This window comes from Cervus canadensis, chromosome 33 (genome assembly GCF_019320065.1).
Source record: "Cervus canadensis isolate Bull #8, Minnesota chromosome 33, ASM1932006v1, whole genome shotgun sequence".
In the NCBI taxonomy this organism is placed as follows: domain Eukaryota; kingdom Metazoa; phylum Chordata; class Mammalia; order Artiodactyla; family Cervidae; genus Cervus; species Cervus canadensis.
The window spans coordinates 35,760,313-35,780,497 of NC_057418.1; the positions used below are offsets into that span (position 1 = coordinate 35,760,313).

Genomic DNA, 20,185 nt, shown 5'->3' on the forward strand with positions numbered 1-20,185 from the left:
GCGTTGCCTACAAGTCCTGTTACTTGTGGGACTGATCAGGCAGAAGGCACTGTTTTAATGAATTCCACCTAGGCTCTGATCGAAAGTTCCTTTCAACCACCCTCACCTGCAGGCAGGAACCTGACGGAGGAGGAAGGGCTTGTCCCCGGTCCCCCGTCTCTGGCGGATGCAGCCTGGAGGCAGGAGGCCCCAGTCACACAGGCCCGCTGCCCCCTCGCCCCACCCTGTCCGCTGGGCGTTGCTCAGATGAGAACCTACGTGAGCGTGCCTTGTCAATTGTTCGGCACCTTCGAAGGGAAGTAAGGCACAGAAATGGTTCAACGGGGACAGGGAGGCTGAGAAGAGAGGACACAGAGCCTGCGGACCCCTCTGTCCGTCTGCCTCCCTCGTCCATTCCCACCAGAGCACAGAGAACCCGCTCCCGCCCACTGGGGAGCGTTAGAAGCCCCAGGAGCACTTCTGCTGACCGAGGAGTCAGGACAGGCTCCTCGGGGCCGCCCCTGCCCGAGGTCAGCCGCCCCTCCCGGTGCCCCGCACGGCCCGCGCTGTCGATGCATGCCGGGGGCTGCAGTCCCCACGGCGTCCCTGCAAACGGCACAGGTGTGAGGTGGCCGGCCTGGGGAGGGGGCACCCGAGCCCAGGACACCTCGGCAGGGTCCAGGTGCAGGCCCGGGGGCACTCACTTCCCGTTGCCCGCCCACAAGGCAGAGGGCAGTATGAGCAGCGGGGACGGGGGCGCCCTCCAGAAGCAGGGCCCGGCCTGTCACTGCCCCGGACAGCTCACCCACTTTCAGGGATCCAGTTTTCACCTGTGAGTGTCCTTTCTGGGATACAGTTCTTCAGTTTCTTAACAAACACAGCAAGGTATTCAATCATACTTATTTGACAAATATTTAAATCATTTATTGCCATTAATTTACAGCATTTCAATATACACACTGCACGGAAGTACAAACAGCTTCCCAAACACTGGCAATGTGCTTTGGGTGTGCGGCCAGCTGTCGGCTGGGTCATGGTCGTTAAAGGATACGACTTCGGAGTACTTAAATGCTAATGGTTACAAATTGTGTTCTCTTCAGTTTTTCACTAAGTATATTCTAATAGATAATACACATATTACTGCAGATAAAACCTTCATTGAGAATTATTAACTTGATTGCATATTTGTGCTACTCTTTCTGAAGAGAAGGAAAATATTCAGTACTCGTAAGGCAGCAGAGAGTTGGTTTACCGACTCTGCTATGTTTAGAAAAATAGTCTGATTAGTAAAAATAGCATTCCGCGTATTTTCCTCAGCAAGACTATTCATGATGGTGGAATCCATGACACGGCAACGGCAGCTGGCGATGCAGTCCCTTCAAAGGCCGGTTCTTCATCTCCTATTGTTAGGCTGACGCCTTTTTAGACATCCTGGGAAGAAGCATAAGGCAAAACCCGGTGAGGAAATGACCTCTCCACCAGCCTCAAAGGTCAGGAGGGCTTTAAGAAAGGTCATGGAGAGCTTGATATAACACTTATTTCAAGTCAGGATTTGACAGAAACAGTGATCTCCTGCTTCATGCCAATGTTCCTGTTTTAATCAGTGACTTTTCACTGTGCTGTATTAACTGCCCAATCACTGTTTCAAATTCTCGGCATATTTTTGCTCTGAATCAAGTCTCCCCAGCTGACATGACAGAAGCACTTCTGTCCACACCCACGCCCTGGAGGTTTCTGCTCCACTCCGCCCAGCTCCTCCAAACACAAAGGGTGGGAGGGGTCTGCTCACTCGTGCCGGATCAGCCGTCCTCCCTGGATGAGCTGTGCTACTTCGTTGGTGGCGTGGCAGGCAAACAGGAGCCAGTTCCGAGGCTGCACCTTGTAGGCGAATCTCATGAACGTGAGGGAGTAACAGCAGAGGGCTGTCAGGACACGCAAGACAGACAGTGACTGACAGCCGCCAAGATCAAGGGCCGCTGGGCCAACTGCCTCTCCTGCTACAGCCTTTACACGCTTCCGCAAACGGGAGACTCATGAGCTGGTCAGCCCCGTTGCTGGGGACTCTGCTATTCATGAAAGTCAGTGCACAGACATCAGTTCTGACCTCCTTTTCTTTCCCCTAGAGTTGTTTATAGTCCATTATCTGAAAGAACTGCCCTTTAATCCCCTCAACATCTTTTACGGTCAAATATTAGAGTTTCAAGTAAACTTAAAGATGCTTTTTCTGAATAATGCTCAAGAGGACACACTCTTTAACTGGGGGTACTAAATCTGAAAGGCAGACAGGACCCTAACAAATACTTAAACACAGTAGCCCAGTTTCTCCCTTGCTGTGCGACGTAAGGTCTCTCGACGCCAGCAGGCTCTTTGTGGTACTTTCTAACGGTGACTGCAGTTTCCGGGGCGACAAACGTGAAATGTACGCAGGAGCCCTATCATGCTATAATTATACATAAAAATCCTCCCAGTTATTCACATCTGCATCCTTACCAAATGTCATCCGCCCACTGATAATCTCTGGGGACTTCTTCATGTCATTGATGGCGGCGATGGGAAGACCCCAGTTGGCTACTGGGCCCCAAAAGTGCTATAAAAAATGAGGGGAGAAAGAAGAGGAAAAGTGAAGATGGAGCCATGAACAGCTGCAACTTCTACTACCTTTGATGGTAACGTGAACTGTGCGGGTCACCACTGGAAGGTCACCAGGCAGGCAGGTGCTGGGTTGTGCAAGTGTTGGCCTATGAATCAGCAGTTCTCACAGGTGAGACCCCAAACCGAAGGGAGCAGGCACTTCACCAAGGTCCCTGCTAACGTCCAGATGACAGTTAAGTAATCTCTGACTATCTCATTTAGAGAATTTTCAAATGAGATTAACTTCTTGCATAATTCAATCTTGCCACAACTTAACTTAAACCTTGTTAGAGCTATTCTCTGCAATGTTTAAATCTATCAGAACTTCTTTTTTAAGTTTTCATTAAGATATGTGTCAGGATCTCTTAAAATACAGACCCTAAATTGGATACTTTTTCTGAAGAAAATAACGAAGAAAGGGAAGAAACTGCTTTCAGTTCATATGATCATATTCAGATCAGAGAACCAAAAAATCTATACTTGGAACCTCAGATAGTATGAAATAAAGATTGAAAAATACTTTTAAAATAATAGTAGCAACCTATATTTAGAAAATGGACCAACTGTTTCTTACCTACAATCACAGACATCACAGGACACCAAAACTTAGTTGTCCATGTTGAACAGCAGTGACAGCCAATTTAATTTAATTTCTGAGGCTGAAATAAGTCCAGGGACTTTTCCTATTAAATTAAAACTTGTTTTATTTATGCACAACTTGCAAATAATACTTGAAAATATGAAGGCGGGAGTCCCTGGCACCAGCGGTTAGGACTCAGTACGCTCACTGCCGAGGCCAGGGTCTGACCCCTGGCTGGGGAACTAAGATTCCCATAAGCTACGTGGCACAGCCAAAAAAAATCAAAGTAAAATATAAAGGAAACCACACATCATTGGCTAAAGACCCTTTTTGGTTATCAGAACATTAAGCAGTGCTTTATTTCTGCCTATCAGAGCATTTAAGATAAGTTTAGACTGCAGAATACATTTCTATATCTGCATTTTTAATACTGACCAAGAGTCATTAAAATTCAAAACCTCCTAATAATGAGAAAGGAAAATGCAAAAAAAAAAAAAAGATGAGAATTACCTTTGTCATGATCTAATATTTTGAAATGTTTGCACGATGTGCTTAATGCAAGCATGAGGCTGTGCCTTGAGAAGCCATCCAGCATCACAGCTGTCCTGAGGCCAGCATGCTGAGACCCGCGGCGTCCACGTCTGAGTTATGGACACTGTAACTTAGGCACAGCTGGTGCGCAGAACCTCTGAGGTGCTGGGGTAGCTAATGAGCCCTGCTTTCAGACTGGATTCTGTCTGAGACACACACGGCTGAAACTTTGCTGGTTCTGAGATGAGGGCTGGCCGTTTCCCTTCTTCCTCACCCTCCAGACCTCCGGTGACACAGTGTCCCCCCCTCCTCACCTGCTTACTTCAGGAAGGGACCTGTCCTTCCCTTGTGGCCCCTCACTTTATCCCACATCATCTTCTTCTCCGCCTTTTTTGACCACGTCAGTCTATTCCCATCACCTGCTGTTTAACTGTTTCCCATCACTCTGCTCTGCTCAGCAGCCTCTGGATCTACACATCACGCACACGGCTCCCTGTGGGGCTTGGCCATACCAGGCGTCTGCATCACAGCTGTGGCAGATAGCAGAGGCCTTGGCGTGAATCTGAAACCTTGGGCAGGCCGGGGACTTCCGGTCACATGACAGGGCTCACAGTCTCACTGGCCTGAGTGTAGGGTTATATGACACAGGGTTCTGCAAGTCAAGGGCTATATATACACTTGTGGTTATAAGCTCTGAGATATACTTAAGATACACTTCTTAAAAAGAACATAAAGGGTAAATATAATTTCAACACTAGTTACGAAATCATCTAACCGCAGAATACATCTTTTCTATCCAGTACGAGGTTCCAGCTGTCACCTCCCTGCTCTGGAATAACGTCTGGCCTGTGCTGTCAGATAGCTGCTGGTCAGTGCGCTGGTCCTCCAGGGAAGTCAGCGTCCAGAGGGACCCTGAGGCCCCGAGGCCCGCAGGACGGAGGCAGGATGTGCTATTTCCTGTGCATAACTCTGCTGCTGCACAAAGTCTGCAGAAGCCTCAAGTGAAGGAGAGATAGGCTCTTACCGTACTGTTTCATGAGGAGCCGCCGAGGTTCGGACAGGAGAGACATAGGGAAGGAAAAAAAAAAGATCAGATGCTTTGAAACATTTCAGTTTCTTTAAAGTCACACGTGTCCACATCTCAGTAACAGAATCGTAACACAAGCAGCACATTTTTAAAAAAGATGATTTAGTGATGTTTCTAACAATAACCTTGACCTAATGAAAGTAAACCTTAATTTTATCAAAAACAAACTTAATCCTTAAAGCCAGGCTATTCAATAGGAATACAATGCAAGCCACACACAGAAGCCACACAAGGAAGTTAAAGATTTCTAGAAGCTACGTTAACAAAAATGAAAAACAGGAGTTAACCTTATTTATTTATTCTAATGTTTCAAAATATTTTAATTTGGACATGTAATCAAGAACAACCTCACAATGAGGCATTTTATATTCTTTTTTGGCTCTGTCTCTGAGATCCAGTGGGCGCCAACACTCCCGGAACACCTCAGCCTGGACTGGCTACCCTCCACGAGCTCTGTGGCCATTTGGGGCTGGGGGCTCTCAGACTGGACAGCATGGGCTTCAAGGGAGCATTTCTTTGAAAACAACTAGCTGGACAGAAGCACAGTGCTGCAGAATTTTATCCGCAACGAACTTTCCATTCTTACTGACTAACAGGCTATCACCAGAACATAAGCCCCTAAAAATAGGTGTGTAATTCTATATTTCGTTCATGACTGAAACTCTGGTCCAAGTGATACCCAGCATTCACAAGGCATTCAAACAATGTTTGCTGAATGAAGAGAAACATCTTTTAATGTTAAGTGAACTGTTTTCCTGAATGTTAAAACTAATGCCATTCAGAAATACGTCGAGTTACTTTTATTGCTGAAATGGCAGTTCTTCTTTTCAGGATATAGCTGAATAGTTCTGTTAAGGCAAACTTATTAAAGCACAGCTACTGAAAGAATCACTGGAATAAAACGATAAAAATCTTTATACACACAGTCACGTCCAAAGAACTCATCGTGTTCTTTTATTTTTGGTCATGTCGCATGATTCCCCCCAGCCAGCAATTAAACCTGCACCCTGCACCCTGCATTGGAAGCAGGGTCTCAACCACTGAATCACCAGGGAAGTCCTTCCTCTAGTTGCTTCGAGTTAGGGCTCAAGGAGGTTCTAATTTCCAGCATGAAAGGACTTGCTAAAGGTGCTAATAATACACTTCAAATAGATCCCATTATGAAATACAACCAGCCTAGAAAGAGCCCGTCTTTCAAAGGTAAGTGAGCTGTTCTAACAGATGACGTTTCCACTGTGGAACAAGCTGGTCCCAGCTGAGCACAGGGCTTTACAGGGGGCAGCGTCCTGACCCGGTCAGGGCAGGGTCCTGCAGTTTACAGGCCGCAGTCACTTCTGGGGTTGCTCTCTGTTCAGGGTCTGAACACAGGCCTTTTATTCACTGATCAATGACCAATAGCTGTTTTGTTTGTTTCCTACAAATTATTTCAAAAATATTTCAAGATATAGTTCTTAAAATCCAAAATGTCAACTTGATAATTTAGTTTTCAATTCAGAACTCTAACCTTGGATTATACAATAGTTCAAACTCTACCCTATTTTACAACAGGTGACCTTAGGGCAGATTATAGAGGAACGTGAAGGAGGAATTAATTTCTGCCACCATTCCCTGCTCAGTACAAAAGTCCTACGTGAAACCGATCAAAAAATAATGTTGATCATATCACTTTAATAGTGGTTTAATGATTATAAAAGGACCTTGAGAATAAAACTGCTCTAACATCCCCGGGAAATACAAAAATCCGCAACTCAACGTCTCTTAATTCTGTGTCAGCGTTGTCTAAAACGTGAGTCAACTTCAGTCAAAAAAATCTAAAAAGCACATTGGCGCAGGGCCAAACTAGAAAAGAAAAGTTTCCCAGTATGTATGAGTATCTGTTCTAAAGAAAGATAAACCTAAAAGCAACAGAAACTACACCTGGGGACAGGAATGTAAAACCGTGTGGAGAACACCCTCGGCGCTCTCTCCACTAGGGATGCTGCCTTTACTTTGGTGAAGGTTAAAAAACCTTGAAACAGATACAGGCTTTCTTAGTTCAACTTGACCTTGAATTTTCATGAAGGAGAAACCAGGTAAGAATGTTGATGGCGGGACTTCCCTGGTGGTCCAGTGGCTAAGACTCTGCACTCCCAATGCAGGGGGCCCCAGGTTTGATCCCTGGTCAGGGAATGAAACCCCATCTGCCCCAACTAAGATCCCACCTGCCCCAACTAAAGATCTGGCACAGCAAAATAAATAATTAAAAAAAAAAAAAAAAGAAGAAGAAGAATGATGGAGGTGATAGAGGAGGAAGAACAGGACCCCCCTGAATAAACTTTTATCTTCTTTTTCTCCTTAGTTTGGAATACTGTTTGTTTGGTTCCAGGTTTCTTCTGCACCCATTTTTATTTTCACAAAGTTTCCTGGGCACTGCCAATTTGTTTCTTCTTTTCCTAAAATTACTGACAGTAATTGTTAGCTTTCTCTGCAAGTGCTCTGGGTAATTTAGGCAATTTATAACTTGCTTATACAGTACTAAAAGGATCCAAGCACAGTCTGTCTATATCGATCCTGAGAGTAGAGTAAGATTCTGAGATATTCTAGACCGCAATTCTCTTAGAGGCTGAAAATGGTGACTACCATTTCACTTATTCTCACCAACTTTTACCTGATTTTCTACTTCAAGTTAAAATCAGGGAATTTTTAAAAATCAGAATGTGTGATATTCAACTGGTCAAAACTGAACTGGAAGGCAGAAAAGAGACTCTTGTGGCCAGTTCTGCTTCAACATTCAGCCTCAGAAAGTGTTTGAAGGTCATTTACATGACAGGGAAGTAAAGCCAAGGGCAGGATATGGAAGCTTGTGGCAGACAAGGGAGACATACACAGGAAAAGGAGGTCCAAAGAAAGTACAGAAACCTTCTTTTCAAAACCATTTTTGTGCATAAATATTTCCCTTCAAATCTTAAATAGACATTCCTGTTTTGGCTTTACAAGCTTGGCGCCCAGAGAGTCTCAACATCTTAACTTTTCTGCATGGTTTGGATCTTAGTTTTCCCATATGGCCAGTGAAGAGCTGGACCATCTGATGTCGAAGGACCATTCAGCTCTAACATTCTATTCTATTTGGAAAGATTTCTGTTTTCCCCTGCAACTTCTCCCTTGGGTATTAAGTATAAATTTTTAAAGCTCTCCTGGAAACTTAGAAGTTAAAATTAACAGAATAGAAAACCTTACTAACTGGAGAATACTCACTGCAAACACCCAACTTACCTGGGGTTTATAAGACCATGCTGACTGATAAACTGATTTTCTAACACTCATGATCTAGGCTTACTTAAGAAGACCTCTGCTACACATATGTGCACATACACATCCATTCACTCCTCTAGGAAAGGGAATAAATCTCTAGTATAAACATGCACAGACCTTGACAGACCACAAAACACATGTCCTATCTCCAAGCTTAGCTGCTCCTTCTAATTTATTGTTCTTAATTCAGGAGGGAGAATAAGAGGAGAAGAGGACCAAAAAAAAAAAAGCTATCTTCTTTTGCTTTCCTCTGATAAGGTATGTGAGGAAATAATTTATTCTTCTTTAAAAAGAGATCCAGATCAGAATAGAGATCCAGAAAGTTCTTGATTCAAGATTTTCACTAAGGTAAGAAGAAGAAATCAGGGAAAGGAAAGCTAAAAGGCACCAAAAGGAGAGTACCAGGAACCCAGGAACTAAGCACAGAACATTCATAAAAATACAAATAAATAGAACATTTCCTTTGGTAAATATACACAGCACTAGGCTGTATCATCAAACAGCTACCGAAGCACAAAAACTAAGAACTTTGTCCAAGACTACACAGCTGGAAAGCAACAGGGCTCAGATTCAAACCTATCATTCAAATTCAGTACTAGGTGTAATAATACTGCCATCACACACAACAAAAACTATTGCTAATTACTTAATATTTTAATACTGAGACCCTATTTTAATGTCCCAGTTGTCCGAGTAATGGCTTTTAGAGCTGTTTTCATCCATATCAGATCCAAACAAAATCCACACACTGCCTTTGGTTAGAACCTGCTCTTTCAACTCAGGTTTCTCGATCAAAAAAAAAAAAAAAAAAATCAACATTTTAAAATCCACTTGAATATTCACTTCAGTAAGAAAGGCATTTCAATCTTACTCAGAAAATGTAACTGACAGGAGTTTATAATCTATGTGAAACATGATTTAAATTTTTGCTGCAGACGTCAACTCTGTCGTTAATAAGATGACTTTAAAACTCTACGTTGTTGTAGAGTTGTTTGAAAACTTTTAGTTTGGAAAACCTCTATACCCCTTTGGCAGGCTGTAAGAAGAAGGCTGGAGCTCTTGAGTAGTCCAGGATTGCAAAGAATGTAGAACTGATGAGATGAGCAGGCACAGAACCCCATTTCTGATTGGATGAGAATATGAAATTGTCTTCTTATTGCTTCATTTGCCTTTGCAGAAGCAAAGCAGGGGCTGTAAGGAAGACTGGAAGAACAAACAGGGGAAACATCCCTCTAATAAGTTCTGGAGAGAGAAGTCTTTCTTTCTAGGGGAAAAGGCTAATAAAAGAGCTTCTGATGAGAGTTTTGATACCAGTCCTCAAACCTGTCCTCAATCACCGCCTGGCAGGCTGACATGAGATCCCACTGCTGCCAAGAACAGCAGAGAAAACAAGCCCAGTAGGACACTCACTTCCTCCGTTCAGTCCACAAAAGTATTTCTAGGTCAAAATACACAGCTTCACACCTCGTGAAAGTGAGCGGGACCCTGTAGGGCCTTCCTGGGTACAAAAGCCCCTCCATGCCCCTGTTTCTTGTTACAGAAAAGGGCTTTAGTCTCCAAGGCCTTCCTGAAGTTCCCAATGGCAGATTCAGGAAGTTACTAATTGGGAAAGTGAGGAAACACAGAAAGAAGGAAATGTAAGCAAGAAAAGTAATGAAAGCATAAACAATAGTTCATCGACAAAACAGAGTCCTAGCTCCTTCTAAAGGGATACACACACCAGTCTAACACAGACCTTTGAGTTGTTCTGCAGGAACAAAGACCCCACCGATGGTGGGGGTGGTGAAAACATTTCTACCACAAGACGTTGGAACTAGGAGGTTGTCATTCAGTTCAGTCGCTCAGTTGTGTCCGACTCTTTGTGACCCCATGAATCGCAGTACGCCAGGCCTCCCTGTCCATCACCAATTCCCGGAGTCTACCCAAACCCATGTCCATCGAGTTGGTGATGCCATCCAACCATCTCATCCTCTGTCATCCCCTTCTCCTCCTGCCCCCAATCCCTCCCAGCATCAGGGTCTTTTCCAATGAGTCAACTCTTCGCATGAGGTGGCCAAAGTACTGGAGTTTCAGCTTCAACCTCAGTCCTTCCAATGAACACCCAGGACTGATCTCCTTTAGGATGGACTGGCTAGATCTCCTTGCAGTCCAAGGGTCTTCTCCAACACCACAGTTCAAAAGCATCAATTCTTCAGCACTCAGCTTTCTTCACTGTCCAACTCTCACATCCATACATGACTACTGGAAAAACCATAGCCTTGACTAGACAGACCTCTGTTGGCAAAGTAATGTCTCTGCTTTTAAATATGCTATCTAGGTTGGTCATAACTTTGCTTCCAAGGAGTAAGCGTCTTTTAATCTCATGGCTGCAATCACCATCTGCAGTGATTTTGGAGCCCCCAAAAATAAAATCTGACACTCTTTCCCCATCTATTTCCCGTGAAGTGATGGGGCCAGATGCCATGATCTTAGTTTTCTGAATGTTGACCTTTAAGCCAACTTTTTCAATTTCCTCCTTCACTTTCATCAAGAGACTTTTTAGTTCCTCTTCACTTTCTGCCATGAGGGTGGTGTCGTCTGCATATCTGAGGTTACTGATATTGCTCCGGGCAACCTTGATTCCAGTTTGTGCTTCTTCCAGCCCAGCGTTTCTCATGATGTACTCTGCATATAAGTTAAATAAGCAGGGTGACAATATACAGCCTTAATGTACTCCTTTTCCTATTTGGAACCAGTGTGCTGTTCCATGTCCAGTTCTAACTGTTGCTTCCTGACCTGCATACAGGTTTCTCAAGAGACAGGTCAGATGGTCTGGTATTCCCATCTCTTTCAGAATTTTCCACAGTTTATTGTGATCCACACAGTCAAAAGCTTTGGCATAGTCAATAAAGCAGAAATAGGTGTTTTTATGGAACTCTCTTGCTTTTTCTATGATCCAGTGGATGTTGGTAATTTGATCTCTGGTTCCTCTGCCTTTTCTAAAACCAGCTTGAACATCTGAAAGTTCGCAGTTCACATATTGCTGAAGCCTGGCTTGGAGAATTTTGAGCATTACTTTACTAGCGTGTGAGATGTTGTCATTGAGATTCCCCAAATCACCTGGTTATGTCACCACCCACCAGTCAGAAGTCCACAAGCTGATCACACACCCTGCAACTCTGGCTCTTTCGTGTCTTTAAGAATCCTTTCTTGAGAGTCATCTGGGAATCTGGGTCTTTTGAACATGATCCGCCCCTTCTTGGCTTGCCGGGACCCTGCAATAAACACGGCACTTTCCTTCCCCACGATGTGGGGTCAGGAGACTGGATTTGCTATGTTATCAGGTGCACAGACTCAAGCTCTGTTCAGTAAAATCCACATTTATGATTTTAACTTTTCCAATAACAGGAAACTTTAAAAAATATTTCTGCTACAAAGACAGCAAGATATAATAGAAATACATAGTGATTTGGGGTTTCCAACTATTTTCACACCCCTCACATGGTTTAATGTTCTCAACAACCCAGTGAGACAGAACATTGTGATTAAGCCCATTTCATAGATGGGGTAACTAAAGTCCACTGGGATTTACTGCTGGGGATCCCTTGGCCTGAAATCATTCTTCGGAATCCTAGCTGCGTGCCAAACCTGGCAGCACTTTCCTGGACACTGCAATCCTCTTCCTCATTTAGTCAGAGCTTAATACAACTAAAGCAATGCTAGAGAAGGTATATAAACATTAAAGCTACATGAACTTAACCTCTGAAAAAAGGCTAGACCACACATCAAAGCATTCAACTGAAATGCCTGGCTCTCAGACACCTACCTAGTAGAAAAAAAATAAATTTAGAAAAGTGGGGCTAACTCTCTTCCTTGAAAATACATATATTCTACAAACTCTTTCTAGGTGATCATCAGCATATTTCTAATGTGGATAAGATTTTATTCTTAATTATACCATACAGCTTTATCCTTAGCTGTCCTTAACTATTAGGAAGGCTCATACACAGGAAAAACATCAGTAAAACCTAAGGTAGTATCTGAAGCCATAGGGAAACTTAACTGCAGGGACTAAGCACACAGCCTCACATGACTACTTTGCTCAGACTTTCCAGCACATTAACCTGATAAACACTGTACTCCACAGTACTAAACATCTATCTTAATTAACTACAGTCCTATACATACAGAAAGTTGTTTTTTTTTTTTTTAGAAAACTCAGGAGTGAAGTACTTGATCCCAAATTTATGTCAGAAAATTATTTTTCTTACCCTACTGATCTTTAAAATTAGAAGTAAACAGTATTTGCAATAAGATTCAGAATTTTAAAAAATTATATATATATATTTTTACTGGTAAATGAAGCTGCCTTCATACTGTACCCTATGGATGGTTACAATTCTTAGCTGTCATTACCTCTTTACTACGTTTTGCATGCAGGTTCTTCACCACTAGCGCCACCTGGGAAGCCCCCAAATAAACTATATAAAACGGCTTTAAAGTTTTATTAAATATTTTGAAATACAAAGCAGGGGTCTCAAGGCTAGAGATAGAAATAAAATACAGAAAGTGTCTTCAGGCTTTTCATCCCGCCAATGCCCTTTCTACCTGGCAAGAGTCAATGGAAAACACCGTGTAAAAAAGCGTGCGCTTGGTTGGCAGAATATTCATCTGTAAAATCGTGTTGGATGTGACTCCCTCCCACCCACGCCTGACCTCCTGAAGCTGAGAAACACGAAGGACGAGTCGACCCGGCGGGCTCAGTGCCCTTGTGGCGGAGAAGCAGCCCTGGCCCCCGCCGCTCCGCTTGCCCCGCGCGACTCCAGGGCGCTCCCTCCCAGCACCCGCCCGCTGCACACCTGCCGGGCAGGTGCCGGGAGGCGGAGCCCCGGGCTCACTCGCCGGACCCGGCCGGCTCTCAGCGCTCGTCCGCACTGGGGCTCCACCTGCGCCCCACTGTCCGGAGGCCCCTGCGCCGCGGCCCCCCAGCCGCCGGCCCGCTACCCCGGGACCCTGCTCGGCTGACTGGACTCCCGCCCCGCTGCCCGCGCCCCTCGTCACGCGCGGCATCGGCTCCGGAGCCCCGAGCCCTCTGAGCGTCCAGGGTCCGGCCGCGGGGACTCGTCACCTCAGGAGTGACTGGAATCCCGCCCGCCCCGAGCCCCTCGTCACGCGCGCTATCGGCTCCGGAGCCCGGAGCCCTCTGAGGGTCCAGGGTCCGGCCGGGGGGACTCGTCATCTCAGGACTGACTGGAATCCCGCTCGCCCCGAGCCCCTCGTCACGCGCGCTATCGGCTCCGAAGCCCGGAGTCCTCTGCGCGTCCAGGGTCCGGCCCCGGGGGACTCGTCACCCAGGAGTGACTGCAATCCCGCCCGCCCCAAGCCCCTCGTCACGCGCGGCATCGCTCCGGAGCCCGGAGTCCTCTGAGGGTCCAGGATCCGACCGAGGGGACTCGTCCAGGGTCCGGTCCCGGAGGACTCGTCACCTCAGGAGTGACCGGACTCCCGCCCGCCCCGCTGCCGCGGCGCCCCTCGTCACGCGCGCCATCCGCTCTGGAGCCCGGAGTCCTCTGCGCGTCTAGGGTCCGGCCCCGGGGGGACTCGTCACCTCATGAGGTAGTCCCGGAAGTCCTTGCTCCGGACATAGTCCGCCGCCTTCCGCACCAGCGCTCCTGCCATGGCCGTGCCGGACACCTAGCCGCCCGCGGTGCCCTCGCCGCAGCTCCTCGGAGCCCAATGACACCCGGTGAAGCGGACAGCGCGGACACCGCACCCTACCGCCCGCGCGCGTCACGACAGCTCGGCCCCGCCTTACGGCCGCCGCCCGGCTCTCGGCCTACGGGAGGGCGCTGAGCGCGAGACGGCGGCGCCGATTGGCTGGCGCTCGCTGCACACCTCCGCCCCGCCCCTCGTAGGCGGTGCGCGGGGGGAAGGGGGAGGGCCGCTGCCGTAAAACGGCTGGGGCCCAGCGGCGATTGGCTGGCGGTTGCTAGGCAGCCGAGCCGGCGCGCGCCGGGCGGCAAGTGACAGCTTCTTGGCGCCCGAGTCTGTCCCCACCACCCGCAGGGGCGCTCTACCCGCCTCTCGTGGGTTTTTGCAGCGGCCGCAGGGTCCGGACAAGCGGCGTCCCCAGAAGCCGCCCTCTGCACGGGCAGGGGAGCCGGTCACAATCTCAGGACCGACGCTGGAACAGCAGAGCCACGTGCGGGGCGAGCCGCGGGGAGAGGGAGACGTGGGAGGGCCCGGCTGTCCAGGGTTTTTTTGTTTTTATTGTGAATGTTTTACACTGGCCCAAACTGTAGAGGAATGAGTCAATTAAAAGGCCTTTGCTGGGGAGAGAGCAGGGAGGGGCTGCGAGCCAGAGGCCCTGGGGCATGTCTGGCAAAGACATCAACTGGAACGTAAGTACCATTATTATTTATTTATTTTTTAGTATGGGAGGATGGGAAACGATTTCCATAGCTACCAAAGGGAGCGAGTCAAAGAAATCTGCCTGCGTCCTTTCCACGGAATGCCTAAAAGGTAAGGGGACTGTGCCTTCTGGTATGAAAATACAGCCCGCAGGACTCTGTGGGGCCTCCTGGGGAGCGGCCTTCCTCCCTCCCCCATTCTCTGCTTTACCAGATAATAGTATCTGATGCACATTTCCTGGGTTGCTTTATATATATGGAAACACCCCACCACAAGGAAGATTTAACTACTGTGAGCATATAGGCCCAGGCTGCATGCAGCCAAAGGACTGATAAAGGTAATCCCTGTGATACCACCCAGGTGGTCACTGTCCCTTGCTATTCCCCTGTCTCACCTGGCTTTTCAACGTGCTTTGCCAAAACCCTTCAGGAAGTTCGGGTTTTTTATTTTTTTAAGGCATTAGCCACCTAACTCCTTGCCTGGCCCTGCAGTAAACCTTTCTCTCCTCCAAATGCCAGTGTGTCTGTTTGTTTGGCCTCAGTGTGTGGGGCACAGGAACTTGTGCTAACAGAAAGATCTTTAAGATAAATAGGGAAAAAATTAAGGTGCAGAATCATGTGTGTAGTATGCTAGTCATTTGTGCATAGAGACAAAGAAAGTATATAAATTTGTGTTTCCAAAGATCAAGAGAAATGTTGGCAATGGCTGACACTAAGGATGTTAAGGGGGTGAAGGTTGGGGGCTAACTATTGTCTGTGTGCCCTTTGTTCCTTTTGAAACTTGTACAACGAACATATGCTATCTATTCAAAATAAATATTAAAGAAGAAAAGAAATGCCTTTGAGAATTGAAATAGCAATCATTTCATTAAATCAGACTTATTTTCTGTTAGGGTGTCTAGAAAAGGCAGAGGACCCAGAGATCAAATTGCCAACATCCATTGGATCATCGGAAAAGCACGAGAGTTCCAGAAAAACATCTACTTCTGCTTTATTGACTGTGCTAAAACCTTTGACTGTGTGAATCACAACAAAGTGTGGAAAATTATTCAAGAGATGGGAAAAGCAGACCACCTGCCTCCTGAGAAATCCGTATGCAGGTCAGGAAGCAACAGTTAGAACTGGACATGGAACAACAGACTGGTTCCAAGTTGGGAAAGAAGTATGTCAAAGCTGTATATTGTCACCTTGCTTATTTAACTTATATGCAGAGTACATCATGAGAAATGCTGGACTGATTGAAGCACAGCTGGAATCAATATTGCCAGGAGAACTATCAATAACATCAGATATGCAAAGGACACCACCCTTATGGCAGAAAGAAAAGAGGAACTGAAGAGCCTCTTGATGAAAGTGAAAGAGGAGAGTGAAAAAGTTGTCTTAGAACTCAACATTCAGAAAACTAAGATCATGGCATCCGGTCCCATCATTTCATGGCAAATAGATTGGGAAACAATGGAAACAGTGACAGACTTTATTTTTTGGCACCAAAATCACTGCAGATGATGACTGCAGCCATGAAATTAAAAGGCATTTGCTCCTTGGAAGAAAAGTTATGACCAAGCTAGGCAGCATATTAAAAAACAGAGACATTACTTTGTCCACAAAGGTCCATCTAATCAAGGCTATGGTTTTTCCAGTAGTCCTGTATGGATATGAAAATTGGACCATAAAGACAGCTGAGCGCCAAAGAATTGATGCTTTTGAACTGTGGTGTTGGAGAAGACTTGAGAGTCCCTTGGACTGCAAGGAGATCCAATCAGTCCATCCTAAGGGAGATCAGTCCTGAATATTCATTGGAAGGACTGATGCTGAAGCTGAAACTCCAATATTTTGGCCACCTGATGCAAAGAATTGACTCATTGGAAAAGACCCTGATGCTGGGAAAGATTGAAGGCAGGAGAAGGGAACGACAGAGGATGAGATGGTTGGATGGCATCACTGGCTCAATGGATATGAGTTTGGGTAAACTCTGGGAGTTGGTGATGGACAGGGAGGCCTAGGTGCTGCAGTCCATGGGGTCGCAAAGAGTCGGACACGACTGAGCGACTGAGCTGAGGGTGTCTACAGGTTACACTAACCTTGATCTTCTGTGGAAGTATACCTTTTTACACAATATCACAATCGTATAATAACACCAAGAAGGTTGTTAGATTCCACTGGTGCTTCATGGTAGTAGTAGGAACTATGATCTAAGAGAAGCAAAGGAGTCTTGATTGTTCATAATATCATTATTAAGGGCAACCATTTGTTGACCAGGAAGCACTTTTCAAACACAATTTCCTCCTCCTCCTCTCTTTAACTCAGAAGGTGAGTGTAAGGAATTGGAATGGCTTTCAGCTACTGCTGCTGTCACTTCAGTTGTGTCCAACTCTTTTGCAACCCCACCAGGCTCCCCATCCGTGGGATTTCCCAGGCAAGAATACTGGCGGGGGTTTGCCATATCCTCCTCCAGGGGATCTTCCCGACCTAGGGATCGAAGCTGGGTCTTCTGTAACTCCTCTATTGGCAGGGGGGGTTCTTTACCATTAACGCCACCTGGGAAGCCCTTTCTAAATAAAATCAAACTGCGTCTGGGCTCCCCGATCTCAGTGGTCCAGTCTTATTCCCTAAGGTTTTCTTTCCCTCTTGAGCAGTGGTTCTGAACGGAGCTGCTAGAGGAACCTGGAGCCGCAGTGTCAAAGCCTCAGGAGGTCCAGAGAGCAGCCCTGAGAGCTTCGTTGGTCGGTGAGAATGCTCACAGAAACGCTGCCGAGGGCGGCTGCCCAGTCACCGCTGTGCCCCTTGGTCGGCCTCGGACGATTCGCCTTCCCATTAGGGCCTCAGGTGGGCTTTTGAGCTTCCTCCGTTGGCTTCCCGTTGTGTGGAGGTGGGTGAGCTGGGGTACTCAAGCAAAGGAACATGCTGGGTCAGTTCAGTCCAGTCGCTCAGTCGTGTCTGACTCTGCGACCCCGTGGACCGCAGCACACCAGGCCTCCTTGTCCATCACCAACACCCAGAGTCCCCCAAACCCATGTCCATCGAGTCAGTGATGCCATCCAACCAACTCATCCTCTGTTGGCCCCTTGTCCTCCTGCCTTCAATCTTTCCCAGCATCAGGGTCTTTTCCAATGAGTCAGCTCTTTGCATCAGGTGGGCAAAGTATTGGAGCTTCAGCATTAGTCCCTCCAATGAATATACAGGACTGATTTCCTTTAGGATAGACTAGTTGGATCTCCTTGCAGTCCAAGGGACTCTCAAGAGTCTTCTCCAGCACCACAGTTCAAAAGCATCAATTCTTTGGCGCTCAGCTTTCTTTATAGTCCAACTTTCACATCCGTACATGACTACTGGAAAAACCATGCTGGATAAAGGAATATATAAATGTCCTGGTAAGTAGCTCACCTGCGATCTGAACCCAGTTCTTTTACTCTGAGCATCATACTTTGTCCACTATTTCAAATGTTGGGACAAAGAGAAGGACTTCTTTCATGTTAAGAGTATCTTTGCTACTTTAAATATGGAGCTGGCACTATGGTCTGATGTATAAGAGATCCTAGCGGTAGATAAGAAACCCAGCTACCTTATTTCCTAAAGCTTCAGAAAGGCCGACCCCCGAGGTCCCTGCATGGACTGCGGGTGTGAAGTGAAGATGCTCCGTTGGAGCTCAGGATTGCAGAAGCGACTGCAAAACCCTCTCAGCTCGTGGGAATCTGGCACGCTCCCCCGGGTCCAGGACAGGCAGTCACCGTCGAGCCCCGAGAGTGCTGAAGCCCGAGCTTGCCAGCGCTGTGCCGGCTTCTTTACACACACCACGTGGAGTCAGTGCTTGTCGTGTGGTGGGGGGGGCGGTCCCCTGTCTGCGTGTCCCACTGGAGGGTTTCAAGGCATGTGGCTCTGAGGTGCTTTGTATAGTAGAAGAGCTTCCATGTGAGAAAAACAGGTTGCAGTTTCTTACCTAACTATCAAAACAAACAAACAAAAAAAAGTAAACAGTAGATCTAATTACAAGCTAACGCAGTGAACTCCACAGGTCAGTAATCTTATCATCTGTTCTTCAGTTGTTATGATGAAAGAGGCAACTTCTGAAGTACTTAGTGGATGATAAAAGTGTTATAAATAATAAACAACAGAGTCCCATCATATAGCACAGGGAGCTCTTCAATATCCTGTGATAAACCATAATGGAAAAGAATATGAAAAAGCATGTGGATATACATATAACTAAGTCACTTTGCTGTACGGTGGAAATTGACATTGTAAATCAACTATCCTTCAGTAAAATAAAAAATTTTAAAGTGTTTTTGTCCTGTTGCCCATTTTTTATTTTGGCCAAGTAAAATATGCCTTTCTTTGGTTCCGGTCAGGCAGGCACAGGTCAGTTTGGTTAGCTTAGTATAATAATTTAAAGAACGTGGTAAATGAGTAAACCAGAGAATCCTGGAGTTCAGAGGGCCCTGACACTTAAATTCAAAAGCCAAAGTATGTTTTCGAATCCGAAGGCAAAATATCTTAGCCGAGTCAGCCCCTGCCCTCCCACCTGTGATGAATCCGCAGCACTGCCCCCGGGGCTTGGGGAATCCTTTCGGATTCTTCCCAGGTTCCAGCTGTTCTTCCTAGGTTACTCGGTACTACTCAGCACAGAGAAATCCCAGAGTCTTTCACAGCAAGGGGTCCTCACTCTGCCTAGCAGTTCAGTAGTTTGCTAGTGAATCAATGGCAAAGCAATAAAGAAAATAGAACCGTCACTGTCTGGCCTTTCCGGTTGAAATGTGCGCCATTTCAGGCTGCAGCATCAAGGGGTGTAGCCCGGCCCCTGAAAGGTGAGAGGGGCTGAGTCCCCCCCCAGGTGCCTGGCCGTCACCCAGAGTGGCGGCTGCTGGTCACGGGAGAAGCAGGCTTCACACCACCTGAGCACAGGCAGCCTCCCCCCCTGTGTCGTCCAGAGTTTCAGGGCGAAAATGGTGAGGGCGGTTTTCTAGGTCAAATGTATTTGAAAACTTACTCGAATCAGACAAGGTTATTCTCTAATGTAGCTCTTCCGAGTCTACAAAGGTCCTGGGAATGATGGGATCATTAAACACGCTTATTCTACGTAGCAGTCCCCAAATTCCTTCCCCACGGAGCCCTTTGGAAAGGCGCTCTTAGAGACTGTCCCTCTCGGGCGGGGCAGGGGGCGGGGGTCACGGCCCAGGTTCCTGCCTCCAGCCCTTCAGCCAGGGCGCGGGAGGAGCTCAGACCTTTCATTCAGGCCGACCTCCCACCGGCTCTTTAGCTGCCTACTTGTGGCAAGTCCCTCGAACCCCTCAGGCCTCAATTCTTTAACCTATAAAGTAGAAGCAAACATCACATCATGCATGTTGCAGAGTTTCTGTGAGAATGAAAAGCAGTGATGTCTGTGGGAAGACCGACACTGCCTCCAGCCGATTCTGCTCCCCCGCGTCCCCTTAGGACATCAGGTCCACTTCTTTCTTGCGTCCCTCTTCGGACAGCTTGGGCCTGGGATCCTGCCCGCCCACCTGTCTTTTGCTCTTGGGTTGCTTGTTTGATTTTTCTTTTTCAGGAGAGGTGGTACCTCGCACCACCTTTTAATCCTCAGTTTTATCTACTCTCCAGAAGGACAATGGTCAACAGGTTGTTTAGTCGCTCAGTTGTGTCCGACTCTTTGCGACCCCACAGACTGCAGCCCGCCAGGGAGAGAGGGTGTCTGTGTGCATC

At 46.8% G+C, this 20,185-nt stretch overlaps 1 protein-coding gene and 1 non-coding gene across 2 annotated transcripts; one reads left to right on the forward strand and one right to left on the reverse strand.

Moving 5' to 3' along the window:
• Positions 1-878: 878 nt before the first annotated feature.
• MPC1 (mitochondrial pyruvate carrier 1) lies at positions 879-13,885 on the reverse strand. The gene is made up of 5 exons (XM_043457222.1): positions 13,687-13,885; positions 4,746-4,749; positions 2,470-2,566; positions 1,769-1,901; positions 879-1,410 (listed from the first exon to the last, which is right to left on the reverse strand). The coding sequence occupies exons 1-5, from the start codon at positions 13,755-13,757 to the stop codon at positions 1,386-1,388; spliced, it is 330 nt and encodes a 109-aa protein (XP_043313157.1). The 5' UTR covers positions 13,758-13,885; the 3' UTR covers positions 879-1,385.
• Positions 6,904-6,977, forward strand: TRNAG-CCC. Its single transcript has one exon. It is a non-coding gene; the product is annotated as a tRNA-Gly (tRNA).
• Positions 13,886-20,185: the final 6,300 nt, after the last annotated feature.